We start from the raw sequence: 15,976 nt of genomic DNA, 5'->3' as shown, positions 1-15,976 counted from the left end.
TCGTCCGGATTTGGGCCTAAATCCATCCGGCGATCCCACGACATCCCCGGCCCCCGGGAGCGCTCGGGGACTCCGGACGAGTGAAAAGCGGGCGTGGACCCAACATGTCGGCGACAATGGCCTCCGATCTACGGCAAAACCCTCGTCTTCCCGATCTACTGGCAAAACCCTCGTCTTCCCGATCTACGGCAATGCCCTCGTCGAACGAAAGCTTTGAACTCTCAAGTGGTGCAACATAGATAGAGTATATATATATTTCGAATATAATTCGAATAAACATAGAAATTACATATAAAAACTTTAAAACTAAACTACTTCTTCTTCTTCTTAGAAGGCCCCGCCTCATCGTCGTCGCGGCGACGCTTCCGGCTCGTCACCTCCTCGTCGGAGGAAGTTGAGTCCTCCTCGTCGTCGTCCTCACCCGCCCTCTTCGTCCTCCTCCTCCTCGCTCCTCCTCCTCGCTCCCCGCTCCTCCTCCTCTTCCTCGGCCTCTTCCTCGGCTCGCTCCACGGCCTCTTCGTCCTCCTCCTCGTCGTCAAACTCGTCCCTCGCCGGCCGGCGGGGGGAATCGTCGCTGCCGGACGATGCAGGCTGGATCCCACCAATGGCGCCATCCGGGCGGCTTCCCTCGCCGTGTCGGTGTCCGATGGCCAAGAGATATCGCTCATGGTTGACGGAGGATGGTGACGAGAGAACGGATGAATGGCTCAGCCCGTCGAAAACCGTTTATGTAGGTCTCTCGACGAAAGAGAGCGCCGGCTGCTCTTCCGCGGAGTTCGTGCTCCATTACGACGGTTCTCGCATCGAGGCCACTTCGACCGTTCCCGACGAGTCGTTTCGCTCTCCGATCCACTTCGCGACGGCTCAATGCGGCGAGGAACTCCGACGATTGCCCTTCCCGATGACTGCACCGTCGCTATGCACGCGGTGGGTGCGCGTCCATGGGCTCGCGGCTGGAAAAATGGGCCTCCCCAGGCCAAAAACTACATCCATCCGGCGCTAAATTTCGCCGGATTTGGGCGTGGGGAGCCCAAACGAGTGGGGATGCTCTTAGGCCACCGGACCCTCACAACACCGTCACTATAACAGCACACAAACAAATAAAACTCGTGAACACAACAAAACCAAAAAAAATCAGGAAAAGAATATCGGGAGAGAGAGCGCGAGGAAGGTCAAGCCGCGAGAGAGGAGACGCACAGATCCCTCCTCCTCCTCTTTCTCCCCCATCGACGCGGCAAAACCAGGCCGGAGCCGGAGCCGGAATCCTTGTCCCGTCCCGGCGACTCCCCCTTCCGGCGATCAGCCATGAACGAGAAGGCCTCCGTCTCCAAGGAGCTCAACGCCAGGCACAAGAAGGTCCGTCTCGTCGCTATCATTCCCCCCCTCCCTCCAACTACCCCATTATAGATCGGAAGTTCGGAACCGTGTGCTGCTGCTCTGATTGGAGCGCAAATGAAGGGGCAACCGGCGGGGCCCTCTTTTTCGGCGCGATTCGGGATCTGCGGTGGTGTGGATCTGCAATTGGCTCGCGAGTCGTCCTGCCTGCGCGCTATCAAGGAGAGGGGGCGCAGATCCGAGCTTTGCTTCGTTCCGTTTTACTTTGCTGATATCAAGAAACGGACCAGGATGCTGCTGGTTTGCGTTAGCTAGCTCGATCGGAGAACCTTGTTGGAGGATTCAGTTGACTGCTGGAAATCGCCACTCGCCAGTTTTGATTATAAATCTCTACTAGTACATATCATCTATTTATTACGGATTTCTGTTCATTGGGTTGGACTAGGGAGAGAACACAACGCTTGGAATTCTTCTACTGTACAACTTGCTCATTTTTTCTTTGACAACGACTATTGTATCTTCGCCATATTAATATATTCCCTTTATCGAAAAAAACTACTACTCTATCCTCTCATTCGATAGAAGAGTATTTCCATCGAATAACGGCAAGCATGAGACCAAACATCGCATAAGTTTTCTCCATCATTAGTATGTCCGCGCATGTATGTATGTATTATGGAACAGGAGTAGTACTTCGTGCAAGTAATCTCACTGGTTGATGTGGGGTGAAGCAAACTTGCTTTTATGACATCCTCCTAATTTCCGCTTTGTGAAAGTGAAACAACAGCACATCTGCTCTTTATGTTGTGACCAACTCATCTGTTATACTCGTATTCGTCTTGTAGACTGCATAACCCGTTGTCATTCTTCTCCATTTATTTCCAGATATTGGAAGGCCTTCTGCGGTTGCCGGAGAACAGAGAATGTGCAGACTGCAAATCAAAGTGAGTGGTCCTATGCAGTTTGCTGCTGTTTTAAACATGGCTATCGATGGACTGGACATAATTTTAATCAGATTTTCCTAGAGTATTTTTCCATGATGACATGGCCTATTTTGGTAGCCAACTGTTTGAATCATGAATTTAACTAGCCAGTTGTCAACCCCGTGGGCTGACTGACCCGTGTTATCTTTATAGAGTTATAATGCATTGTTATTTGTTCTCTGCCCTACTTTCTGTTTCAAGTTCACTGTTTTATCTGGCATATAGTGTGCACGCGCAAGCAGGTGTACCACATTGATCTGTCATTAGTTCCTCGTACCTAAAATGGTGAAAACTGCAACCAGTGGATAAAAAATGTTGACATGAAATCGGTCAACTGTAATTTTCTTTCTAGCTAGCTAGTCCTCTCCCTCATATCTTTGTTTGCATCTGTGGATGCTTTTACTGCATGCTCTGCAGATTGACACTCGTGCTTGCAACTGTGGTTCTAGTCATCACTTGCTAACACTTTGCTAATACTGCAGAGGTCCTCGATGGGCAAGCGTAAATCTTGGGATATTTGTATGCATGCAGTGTTCTGGAATTCATAGAAGCCTTGGGGTACACATATCGAAGGTCGGTGACTAATTAGTTGCATGAGTTTCACTGCTTACTTATTTTCTGACTTAAGTCTCGCCAGAAAGTTTTTCCGGTCAGAGAGTTGTTTTGACCAACTGTGCTTCACGCCGCAATGTTGATGTCTTGGCTTGAGGTGAACAACTTTTCAGGACAATCTGGGCATGCTAGAGTTTCTTTAAATGTCAATTATTTTAAATTCATTGCCTTCTAAAGGGGTAAACTAGGTTGATGTAAATATGGGATAGCACAACCCAGTAAAGAGGTCACCATGTGACCCATCATACACTGTAAGGAAAATGTTACTGCAGGCTGCTCTCGTTTTCATGGATTTTAACAATTCATTTACTACTACATTTCTGTTGGTTACCATATTCCCTTCGTTTGTAGCATTTCAGTTCGATGTTGGTGTGCAGAAACCAAAATAGTGTACTTGCCAATACCAGGAGAGAACATTAACAGTTCTTTAGTTCCTTATGTTCGATTCTTTGCATCACAAAGTTTCATCCTTTCATATTCTCTAAATATGCACATTTGAATGTCAAGTAGCATTCAGTCTTTATAATTCTTACACAACACTCTTCTTACTGACACAGGTAAGGTCTGCTACTCTTGATACATGGCTGCCGGAGCAAGTTGCATTTATTCAATGTATGTATTACTCTCTTCTGAAGGTTCTTAAGGACAATTTCCATAAGCAAAATCTCATGTAATTTCTCGGATGATTGTATTTATCCTCCTGTAGCAATGGGAAATGAAAAAGCAAATGGCTATTGGGAAGCGGAGCTGCCCCCTAATTATGATAGGGTTGGGATAGAAAACTTCATCCGTGCGAAGTATGATTCTTTCGAGCTCTTTGAGTCTATTGTAATTTGTTCTCCTGACTACTTGAATAATGTGAACATCATGTCTGAAATATAGATACGAGGATAAGAGATGGATACCGAGGAATGGAACATCAAAGCTGCCCTCTAGTGCTCGAGATGAGAAGAGTTCAGGCCAAAGATCTTCATTGGAGCAACACCGCGCTTCACCAGCTGCTACGAACAAAATTGCTCCAGTAGCTTCTAGGATGCACACACAGGTAGCCCTTCTGCATCGCCACAAGCTTTTACTAGGCAACTGTTGACACCTGGTTCTGGTGGCTTGGTATTTTACTTTTTTTGTTCTTCATGGTAAAGCTCTGTTTAAAGATCAGCACCCTTTCTTGAACTCAAGCTAAATAATTCATGTTACAAAATTCTCATTTTTATCCATGTTGCAATTTTTTAATTAGGTAATGATTGTTTCACAACTGCGTAAATTCATGACCATTGTATGCTAGATCCCGATGAAGTGTGTGTTATATTACTCTTGTTTGGCCTTGATAACCAACTTTGCTAGTAAATCAATGGCTTCATCTAGCTTACACGGTCATTCTCTGCTACCATGATAATGTGATACCTTGGGACAGATTATTTAATGATTAACATCGGTATCATGTATGCTGACCGGAAGTACAAATTTATAATCGGCACATTCGACATTAGATTGGCAGTTGGTGCATTATCCATTTGTTGTTTCAAGTGATCTTGGAGACTTGCAAGGATAATGGCTTCCTAATCATTATGTAGTAGCTTCTGGTCAAGTACATATTTATATAGTTTATTTCTCGTCTTTGACAACCAAGCTTGTTGATAACACTTGTAACCAATTAATTGTTGTATCAACTATCAAGTAATATCACATTGCACAAATTTTTCCTTAGTTGGTAACCTAACCTTGATTTTCACTTTGGAAAGCAGGCATCTCCTCAGCCAAAAGCAGAACTACCAGTTCCCAAGGTTGCTTCGCCTCCTCAGCCAGCGAAATCACCTGCTAAAGTCGACGCAACACCCCCAAAAGTTCATCAGCCATCGGTTGCACCACCTCCTAAAGTTGACTATGCCACTGACCTCTTTGACATGTTATCAATGGATGGACCAACTGAGAAAGAACCAGAGTCATCTTCGAATGATGACAATGCTTGGGATGGCTTCCAGTGTAAGTTTTTACTAGTGATCATTCAAATGAGGAATTATTCTCTTATTATGAGCAATTTTTTGTCTCTTTTTCTTGCATCTGGTGGAGACACTGTTATTTTTGGATTGCCATGTCAAATCGTTTTGCACTTTCTCATGGATATTAAAATTATTCAGCTGCAGAAGCAGCACCTAGCTCTGTGAAATTGGATACTGCTAAGCCAGTAGAAAGTAAGGCCCAGTCTACATCAGGAATAGAAGACTTGTTTAAAGACTCACCAGCGGTGGCAGCATCTTCAGCTCCAGCTGTTCCCAAAGCAAACCCGAAGACAGATATCATGAGTCTGTTTGAGAAGGTCAGCACAACCACTCCTTGCACTAATGTTTTGTGGAATGGATCAGACCACATAAGAGCACTTGTAGACTTACCTCAAAAAATGTGTTGTTGTTTTTTGCAGTCCAATATGGTATCACCATTTGCTATGCATCAGCAGCAGCTTGCTTTTATGAATCAGCAGCAAGCTTTCCTAATGGCTGCTCTTAAATCTGGAAATGCACCCCAAATGGTTCCGGGGAATGCCAGTCTGCTAAATTCGAATGGTTCTAATGCCCCCAATGGAAGCTTGCCTTCCCAAAACTGGCCAAATCTAGGTTATCTAAACCCTTCATCGATTCCAGCAGCAGCACCACAGAATGGTGCCGCCAAGGTGACGACTCGTAGATAATTTTGATGAATATGCATGTACATTATAATGTTGGTTATATTGTTTCTTCATCTCTCTGTTCTATTGTTTGGCAGGCTGGGGCCAACAGTCAGGACTTCTCTTCTGGGAACTTCAGTTTTGGTTCACCTGGGTAAGTTCTGCTGTCCGACTCTTAAAATTATGGCCCAATTCGTACTTGAGCAATAGTACATTTGGGAACAAATTTTATATTTTGTGCCTTGAGTAAAGCACTTCATAATTCAGTTTTTTCTGATGCCACCTGTTTGTTTCAGCGTGTACAACAACATAAGTTCAGCAATGCCTTCAAATGGGGCCACAAGCACGAGTTCTAACAAAAGCACATCATCTCCTGCCTCTTCTACCCTCCCCTCTCAATCAGGCAAAGAGTACGATTTTTCCTCATTAACTCAAGGAATGTTCGGGAAGCGATGAATGCTTTGCCATACTTGGAAATGGTCTGAGTGGCCTCCAGTTGACGATAAACACGCAGAATTAGGGAGAACGTTGGGGGGCTTGTACACTCTTACTGAGGCAGCTTTTCTTCTTGTGGATACATAGTTACATCACCTTGTGGCTGTGCTGGACCAACAAGAGTGCGGGATATAGCAGATGTTGCTCATGTTGTTTCCTACAGCTGAATAGTCTCATATTGTTTCAGTGATGCCAAAAACATTGAACGGAGGATTCCATTGTGGCCTTGTTGAACCTCCATTTATGAGAGTGTAATGCAACTCTTACATTCTCTTGTTCAGGGCGTAGTTGCAATACCATATACCGATTACTTTGTATTGTACAAGAATGATTTGATTCTGTTGTTTCCCCACGTGTGATTGTATTCTTGTGACTTGAGATTAAAGTGCCCTATTAAATGCACTTAACCACGTGTTTTTAGTTTTTACTGGCGTCTGTTGGTGTATGTAAGGTTATTGCATGGGAGAGCTGCTATTCTTGGAGGAATTACACAGTATCCGACGGATGACAGTGTTGGACGAGAATCGGGCACCTAGTATCGGATGGGAAGCAATTTTGTTTGCATGCGATGGTGTTCTTGGTCACTACTATCCGCCGAGACAGTTAATTGGTTGTTTCAGCCTGTTCCCTTGCTTTCTCTAAGATAGATAGCAGCATGTCCCCACTGAAAAGTATATTACTACTGTAGTATTTATTAGTTGGTACATTAGCTCCGTTTTCAAATATAGATGTTTTACTAGTTAGCAAAACTCAGTGGCATGCTTCAGTTCTGCCAGAAAAAAAAAATCAACTGTTGGTACACAAACAAATATATCACTACATTTGTGATAAACTTGCTATCCAGGATACATAATACAAGTACAAAACTGCCGAAACATATACTCCACTTGGACGTAACCTATCCATCCACCAGTATAAAGAAATACATAGATGAGAGATGTTGGAATAGCTGCCACCCACGCAACAATTGGGTTACCCGCCCCACTGCCACCGCGAGAGTTGCCCTGTCCCTCCCTGTGTCCCAGCAGCTACATGCTGGAAGCCTGAAACAATATTTAACAAACCACAGCACCACTGTTAATCCATTAATTAAGAAGCAGATTAGTAGCACTACTTCATTCCAAAATGGAGTACCGATCAGTCATCAGTAAGACAGTCACTCACTGGAGTACATACCAGTCATGGCGGTGACAGCGCTTTGATTCGCCAAGAGGAGGTTTCACCACTGGTAGGCTGATGTGCTCTCAGCATTTTCGTGTAATGCTCAAGAGTATGCGCATTCTCATCAATCTTGTCAGTAGAGATTGTATCCTCGGCCAACTTCACTGCAGCCATTTGCGATACTTCGAAACTATCTCCAGCCAGCTGCACCTGACGGGCGGTATCTTCTTTCCCCAACTGTGTTAGAACTACAAGCAGGCTCCTAAGCTCTTTCTGTGCACCGGTTGCCAGAGACATCCCCTTGAGATGATCCACAAGTGCCATCTCCTCCCCAGGACTGCGCAAACAATGTTTCAAGGGAAGTCAGACAACATAAACAGATGAACAAGCAGAAAAATGTAGCAAATAGTTTGGGCTTTGGCACTTGAAGAAGCAATTAGCTCCGAGTGAAATAATCTGGTAACAAAGAAACAAGTCGCCTACCTTCCAGCTCGTATCTTGCCAGCTTTCTTTTGACGTCTTGACCCTCGTGACTTGCTGACACTGCTAGATACGACCGAGGCACTAGATTCCTTGGTTGACCTGTCCACACAACATTTTAGGAAACCACACCGAATAAACAATCCGTGAATTACAAGAAACTTCTCAGAGTTCTTTCTAAAACAGCAAGGTATGTATTCTGTAACTTAAATACTGAAATAAGCAAGATGGAATTGGAACATAAAGAACAAGCATTGTGCAACTTAAAACCGTTGAATGACAAACCTCGTGGTATATGCACTCATTTCGCTGAAGCTAGAGCTGACTTCTGAAATGTTGTCGTCTTCAACATCCATAAACCGGTCCTCTGACTTTAGTTTAGCTGCAAGCGACAATCTCCTCTGCCGCACAGCGACATAACGTGCTAGATATTTACCCACCTTCAGCAATCCTTCCTGATACTCAGATATCAGCAATGCAGCACATTCCAAAGCAGCATCTCTAACAGTTTCGACTAGATCCTGCCTGCCATGCATATATGCTACTCTAAGAGCCTCTTCCCATTCTCTTGCCGAGATGTAGCATCCTACACCTCTATCAACATCGGAGCAGTAATCCAGTGCAATCTTAGCAGCATCTCCTGACTTCCCAAGTGCTTGGAACTCATCACATAGCTCCAGTGCTAGTTGAAGAATTTCTTCCTTTTTGAACTTCAAAAGACCAGCAACGGTGAACACACCTCTCCAGTCCCCGCAGGCATGATAAGCTTTCAAAGATTTCTGATATGACAAACAGCATTGGTAAGTTATTGCCGCTTCTCCAAAGCATTTCTCTTCAGAAAGATGGTCACCCCATGCCTCAAGAATTTGGTTCCTTTTATCTGGGTCACTGAATAACTGGAGGCCCAGCGGGAACAGCTGAGGGTTAGACTTGAGGAGTCCCATGCAGTCCTCATGGTACTCATTGCCCGCAGAAACAATGTTTCTGAGAGCACTCTCATATCTTGCAAGTTTTAAATCTACTGTGTACCTCATAATAGCAGGAGGCAGGCACTCGAGACTCTTGAGAAAAGGAAGGAACTCCTTTGGATCTTTCTGGGAATTTAAAGCAACTATAGCAGCAAGGTTCAGATCATACAGTCCCAAAGCAGCATTAAAAACAGCTTCTGGTTCAGTTAACCAAAGCAAGTGCTTCAAAGACTCTTCAGCTGATGGGTACAGCTTTCGTCTGGCATCATCAACCCCAAGAAGTTCCAGTTCTCGGATGACTTTAATTCTATTTAGTGCTTCTTCCAACAATGGAGGTTCACTGCGTGCCAAAGTGGTTAAAATGCAGAGTTCTCTTGCTGAGCTTTCTTCTGTCTGTTCCTCAAGGGCTTTTCGAATTGCCATCAGTACAGACGTTACTTTGTTCTCTGAGAAGACGCCATACGAGTTCTCATTATCCACTGAGGTTGTGCACTGATCAGGAAACGGTATGTAGGTCTCATACAATTTGCTGCTAACATTCTCATTCTTAATCGAGCAAACAAATTCAGTGATGTGGCTAAGGTTATTGACTTCTTGAACCAAATCTGCTGCTGACTTGATAAAAGCTTTCCATCCACAATAATCAACCATCATATTGAAATCTATCCGATGGCGCCTTACCATGTCCATTGCATCTTTGAAACGCCTCTGGACCAGTGCCTGAACAATTGAGACAAGTACCAGCTTTCTAGGGTACATACACTCTAAGTTACCACGAGTTGTTTGCACTATGACAGCCGCTTCATCACCGTGGATAACACCAACCAATTTTGCTCCTTTCTCCCACACAGTGATATGCTCTTTGCTTTGCTTTGCTCGAGGATGGCTGTTGACATGGCTATCAACTGTCACTTGGCCGTTTTTCAGTAAAATCTCATTTACGTCCACAATGAACAAAAGATCCTGCTTAGTAGTTACAAGCAAGTGGGTTGCAACCTGCTCAGTAGCTCCATAAGCACTGGAATAGAATGTGAAGCTACTGCAGTTGTTGCTCAATAACCTTTTCCCCAGATGTAGCTTACTGCTGTCATCAAATCCGAACAGAAGGGTCCGAACCAGACCATTTTCATGGCATAGAACAGCATTCATCAAAGGACATGATGCTGGGAAGTCAAAATCAGGAGAAACTTCACCGCCATGTATCGGTGCAGTCATTCTCGACATATTTACATCTGAACAGTATTCAACAATCTTTCCTCCACTTAATTGGATAAAAGCCGAACCTCCTTTTGCTGGGTTTCGGGAGACTCCAATAACTGGACCCTCCAGAGGCACTCTCTTCGATACTCTAGCTTGCCAACCAGATGAACTCACTGAACCTGGTAAAGAGTCCTCAGAACATACAAGTTTGATCTCATTGACAAAGAACAGTGAATCATGTTTTTCTTCTAAGTTACTAGCTTCACTGGAGCTAATGGGTGTTGAAGAGCAGTAATCTCTGTAGCGACAGATACCAATCAAGGTACGTGTATCTATCAAAGTGAGGTGCATACAGTTATTCAAGCTGAAGTCAGAAAAGCAAGGGTCAACACTTATCCCACTGCCTTCAAACTCTTCCCACGTATCTGCCAGCGGAAGTTCCACAGCACATAAGCTACCATTTGAAAGATAAGCAATCAAATGGTTCTTTGAAATCTTGGATACAAAAGAAACCTCATTCACGGCACAAGGAAATGCAAGATAGAACAGTGACATGGGGGGTGGCATGAGGCCCAAACTGAGAGGAGTTACAAGGATACGTGAGCCATCAATAACTAATGCAACTGAAGTCTCAGTGACGGCAGTAGTCCATGCAAACCTGTGCGTAATGACTTCACCTCCCAGTGTCCAACAAATGAGATGCAGTGGTTTTGTCGGATCCCAAGAGAAGTTCACTCCCTCTTTCTTAGTGTAGCGCAATTCATGCTTCAAATACCAGTGATTGTTACTGCACGACCATATTTTAATAACATCATACTGGCCACAGGAAACTAGAGCAGCTAGAAGTTCAGAGTTGCAGTTCCATTTCAAAGTTTGGATGACAACCTCTGCTGGTTCATCAATAGAAAAGGAGCTCCTTTCCAAGCCATTTGTCTCATAGAATACAATGAGGGGGCACTTCCCCTCTGTTTTCCTTTCATGGGCGGTGGCAACCTTAGCCCCACTCGGCATCCAGTCTAGTGATTGTCCCATAAAATTCTTGATGTCTGAAGAAGAATGCACCTTCCCGGATTCACGTTCCCAAACAGTAAGCTTTCTAGGGCTACCATCTAGGCCCCCAAGAGTAGCAAAATATTTTCCATCACCCCTCCAAGAAACAGAACTTTGGATCTGACCACCAGAATTGTCGATCTCACATGGAGCAGTACCCTGTGAAAAAAGCATGTTTAGAACAGAGAACATTTAAATCATATTCTGAGTCAGGTCTGGTATACAAAGCTTACTTGAGGGTCAATAGAAGTCTCAAACAGCACTTCCCAATCATGTGTCATGACAAGCAGTTGCCCGAATCCGGTTGTTACAGAGAGAAGCGCACCATCAGGACTAGAGGCGACGGTCTTGACACCACCCTCCACTCTTCCTACAACTTCAGTTGTTCTTTCCTCCACATTATACAACAAGAGGCAACCGTCTGCTGAACCAAGGAGCAGAGACTCCTTCTCCATTAGATGGTCCATGGAAACTATGAAATCTCCGGGCTCGAGAACAACCTCCTCCACATCCGAGTTTAGAGTAGTTTTGCCCCATTGCAGCGGTTGCTGCGAGAGACGAAGCAGGGCAATGGGTGAAACAGGGGATACTAGCAAAGCAGAATTACTCAACATGCCGAGAGATTTTCTAGACTGAAGAAGCATTTCCTACATACCAATGAATTGTAGTGTAGCATCACCATGGTAAATCGAATATGTTCAAGTTTTTTTTTTATGTTTGTTATGTAAAATATTATTCGGAATTCAAGCGGGAGCCCACAGTCGCGATTAAATTGGATGGATTTCGTGGGTTGAGGACCCGTACCTGGGTGGAGGCGAGGAGATGGACGGAGTAGAGGAAGTTGGCGGAGGAGACGAAGAAGGCGCGGTGGCGCTCGGCGTCGATGGCGGATACGACAAGGGTCTCTCCGTCGAGCTGGAGCTGCAGCTCCTGCGCGACCCTGGTCACAAGCTTCAGGTTCTTCATCTCGCCGCTTCCCCCTTAGTCGCTGGCGGCGGCGGCGGCGGCGCCGAGCGAGAACGGTGAAGACGGGGGACTTCCGGCCGCGGCGAAGGCACCGGCAAACGAGGGCGGAGATCTGGGGTATGTGGTGCGGGTACAAACGCGATAGAGGAGGGCCGGACCGAAGGTCGAGCCGGGGAGAGCTCGCCGGAGTGACGAGGCGCGACGGACGGCGGGACGAAGGGGCGAGTGTCTTCTAGGGTTTGGGGTTTTTGGAAAAAAGCGTTTAGGGTGCGATAAGGGAACCCGGTGGTCGCTTTTGATCAAGGCCGTCCGCGTGCAATCCAAGGGCCACGGTTGAACATTAGGCAAACCACATCAAAAGAGTTTGCAATACGAAGGATACATACATATACCTAGACTAGTTGAATGCCCGTGCGTTGCTACGGTCTCAATATTTTTTTTTCTTTTTCGCATTTGTGAATATAATAGACATGAAAATTCAAGAAAACCATTCCTTTCAAAGTCATCTGTTATAACACAACAATGCATTCGTTCATGAATGGATCAAAACAATTACCTCCTTACTGTTATTACACAACAATGCATTTATTTATACGTTGACAATAACAACGATATAATCAGTCACAACTACTAACTTTGCCTCACTTGGCAGTAATATCACCCAAAACAAATTTCAACCGACATAGAAGATCATTCATTAGGAATCATCCCTCTTTGTAATACTTCCAAACGAAAAGCACAACTCAGCACTCTCCATGCATAATACACCAGAGGTCAACCCAAAAATAAGTAATTAGTTGTTTCACTCTGACCACATAATTGACAAATAGGAAATCTCACCCGTACCATGTGCAAAACAATATACCCTTGGTAAAAATTGTTTTGTGTATCACCAACCACATAACTTTTTGAATTCTAGCCGGTATCTTACTTTCCACAAGAAAATATATGGAAAAATAACCAGATTGTTAATCGGAATTTCTTTAAAAAATATCCATTTGTAAAAAGCCTTCAGGGTTTCCAGATTCTGCCAGCCCTATCATCAGTTAAGCCCAAAAAGGTACACACAAATCATCAAGTTGTTCTAATTGACTCAACATGTCTCCATAAATATTCTTTCTACACATCCGTCAAGTTAAGACAGATGAAACCAGATAAGCAACAATAGCTTTCTAATATACACACCAATATACAAAGAAGGAAACTGCGCAGCTGAAGTAGGTTTACAAGTCCATTCATCAAAAATAAAATAAAAAGCATTCTTCCTATTTCTCAAATTGTCAGCGCACTGGAAACGAAAGCATCACATACGTTCATTAATTTTAGCCAAAACCATTTCCCCTCTTGTATTTCTTGTTTTCTACTGTTGGGGATCTCCCCTACAACTTTCAGCTAAAAGAAGAATCAATATGATCCATGCGAATAACTATTGTTGGTAAATTAAAAAGTATCTCACAATCTTTAATTGCTGCGACCAAGGGTTCTTATTAAATTAGCAGAAAATTACATGTTATTACAAATATAACTATAAGCATAAAGCACTACAACGACCCTGAGACGGGCAAACTTTGGAGTGGGTAAATAGTAGGACCCTAGAACTACGGTATGATACATCAATGTCTAAAAAATCCACAATCTTATAATTTCAAAACCTATTTCAACACAATATAAATCCAATCCCTATTTCACATCTAGCCCAGATCCAAATCTCATGCATAAACCAGCGAATCCAGGCTCACACTTGATTAACGACATTAGTAATATAAGACAAACAAGATAACTAAAAGCGTCTTGATGCATGTAGAAGAGTGGTCGCTGCCCAGGCATGTGTGACCCCTTCATGTACGCTCTTAGGAGATCTTTGGCAACCTAGTTCTTGTTGTGGCTCCTACACTGGTAAAAAAAGGTTCATTAAATCTAGATAGATGCATAAAAATTTGCAAATATTTGAAGAACACCGTACACACAAACTTTAATGATACACCAATGTTTTTTTTATTTTTGAGAATCACGATACACCAATATTGTAAGCAAATGATTTATCATGGAAGTAGTATTTGTACATTGTGCCCAGGGAATACTACCATTGGCATTAATTGTTTTGTAATGATCATAAGAGATAATATTCTACCAGTTAGTACGTAACCTGTGTTCGGAGTATTCGGGGGTAGTTTGTTTCGCTAGCGGTGGTGTGGGACTGTGTTCTTGGTGTCCATGCTATAGTGTGTTGTAACTTGGTCTCTTGGCCATTCTTCTGTGAAACCTCTAAGGACCAATCCATGAAAAAGAAAATATGATGTTCCAGGAACATATAGCCCATACACATTTTGACTATCCACGATAACCACCAACAATATGGATGGATCCTTGAAAAAAGAAAGATGTTTCAAGAACATATAGCCAATACACATTTTGACTATGCACGATAAACCACAACCGATATGGACGTATCCTTGAAAAAAGAAACATGTTCCAAGAACATATAGCCCATTAGAATTACCACAATCAAATTTTAATTGGTTTTACCCTGGTCTCTTCCTCCTGCAGAAAGGAAGAAAAAAAAGTATTCGCTAATAATGAAATGAGACGAACAAGATAAAGGATGAATAATCCGAATTTTACCTTTACATTTTCCCCCTTTTGACACATGCCACTGAGAAAGGTCTCTGCTTTGCTGATCCTGTCCAACATTGTTATAAATAGGATTCAATAGTAAACACGTTGATTATTTTGCTCAAAATGTAAACACACATTCATGATTATATGCGATATACTTTAATAGTCTTATTATTCTCTGAAGTTTACAATATGAAACAATCTTTTGGTGCAAATGTCAGCAACAACTGATTGTGATGAAGCAAAAAAATTAGAAGTGGAGCTTTGATCATTGGAAGCCGTGGACTAATAGAATAGATAGAGAAAAATAAAAGGATGTACAGTTGCCAAATAAGCCTGCAACTTAGATTAAGAACCAGTTGCAGAATTATTAACTCGTGTAGCACGTCGGTATGCATCTTTCAAACTACTCTATAATATGGTAACGAGATCAGTAATTCAGTTATGCAGAGCTTACAGTTCAAAACATGCCACTATTGGAAATGCAATGAGTTTCTTACCGGAGAATAAAAAAAAGGTAATAGATGAAAACAATGGATGAACTAAGCACTTCCAACAGGATCAAGAAACCTTTATTATCTGATAGAAAGTAAATTCATTAGTTCATCACATTGGCAAATATTATTGAGTCATAAAGATAGATGAAGTATTCAGATTATCTCCAATAGTAAGGCAGACGACTGATTGAGAATACAACGAATATAAAGTGTTGTGATATTCTCATATTCTGCATCACCTTGAGAAAGAAAGTGGATAACAGAGTATGTGCCTTTGCCAATTTTGGGAAAACATAAGATTAGTATAGCTCATCCGTTATGGGCATAATTACAATTCACTTAAAATGTACAAAAGAGTTCTCTGGGATTGTTATGCAGCTGCAGATCCTTAGATCTGAAAGAATCTAAGAAACAAAAATCAAAATATTAGGCCATAACACATTGGGAAAATAATAATAAAAACATTACGAGCCAATAGCTCAAGAAATCCATCTCAAATTGAATAGCTTGAACAAATAAGAAGATTCAAGGTTTAGTTTTGTTGCCTTCACAGTTCAAGATATGGTTATCTGATCTCACCATGAACTTGAACCTTTCCTCTCCTCTAGGTAACGACACTGCTGCTCTTTCCCTGTGCAGGTATGAACTCGTTGCCATCATTAAGGAACATACATGTATTTCTCCTTGACACCTCCACAATATTGATTCTCGATTTTGCATCCCCGTGCATCTTCCTTCTCAATAGATCCAGTTTGGGAAAGATTTGTGTTGCAGCGCTCTCAGTGCATCAGCAACACCTAGCAGCCGCCTGCTCCATTCCATCTCAAATTGAATGAAGCTATGCAGCTCTTGTGCACCAAAAAGAGTGGCTCCTGTAGAATCGGTATGCTAACAGGTAACTGAAACTGTCGCTCCAATGGAATGGAAAAAAACATTGCATATGTTACATAG

The 15,976-nt window shown here is 43.1% G+C and overlaps 2 protein-coding genes across 3 annotated transcripts; one reads left to right on the top strand and one right to left on the bottom strand.

The window, feature by feature from the left end:
- Positions 1-1,175: 1,175 nt before the first annotated feature.
- Positions 1,176-6,439, top strand: LOC124670450 (ADP-ribosylation factor GTPase-activating protein AGD5-like). Of its 2 annotated transcripts, none has more exons than XM_047206947.1 (11): positions 1,176-1,356; positions 2,221-2,279; positions 2,801-2,891; positions 3,488-3,542; positions 3,637-3,727; positions 3,813-3,975; positions 4,673-4,913; positions 5,069-5,247; positions 5,350-5,598; positions 5,691-5,746; positions 5,889-6,439. In XM_047206947.1, exons 1-11 carry the CDS (start codon positions 1,306-1,308, stop codon positions 6,046-6,048), a joined length of 1,395 nt encoding a protein of 464 aa, XP_047062903.1. In that variant the 5' UTR covers positions 1,176-1,305; the 3' UTR covers positions 6,049-6,439. The 2 variants fall into 2 exon arrangements, with proteins under 2 accessions (XP_047062903.1, XP_047062904.1); XM_047206948.1 differs by having other exon boundaries at positions 1,179-1,356; positions 4,676-4,913.
- Positions 6,440-7,266: 827 nt separating this feature from the next.
- On the bottom strand, positions 7,267-11,963 carry LOC124677507 (elongator complex protein 1-like). The gene is made up of 5 exons (XM_047213491.1): positions 11,751-11,963; positions 11,180-11,494; positions 8,014-11,105; positions 7,732-7,830; positions 7,267-7,585 (listed from the first exon to the last, which is right to left on the bottom strand). Exons 1-5 carry the CDS (start codon positions 11,910-11,912, stop codon positions 7,267-7,269), a joined length of 3,987 nt encoding a protein of 1,328 aa, XP_047069447.1. The 5' UTR covers positions 11,913-11,963.
- Positions 11,964-15,976: the final 4,013 nt, after the last annotated feature.

The sequence above is a fragment of the Lolium rigidum genome, chromosome 7 (genome assembly GCF_022539505.1).
Source record: "Lolium rigidum isolate FL_2022 chromosome 7, APGP_CSIRO_Lrig_0.1, whole genome shotgun sequence".
NCBI classification, from domain to species: domain Eukaryota; kingdom Viridiplantae; phylum Streptophyta; class Magnoliopsida; order Poales; family Poaceae; genus Lolium; species Lolium rigidum.
This window is presented reverse-complemented; position numbering and strand designations above follow the sequence as displayed.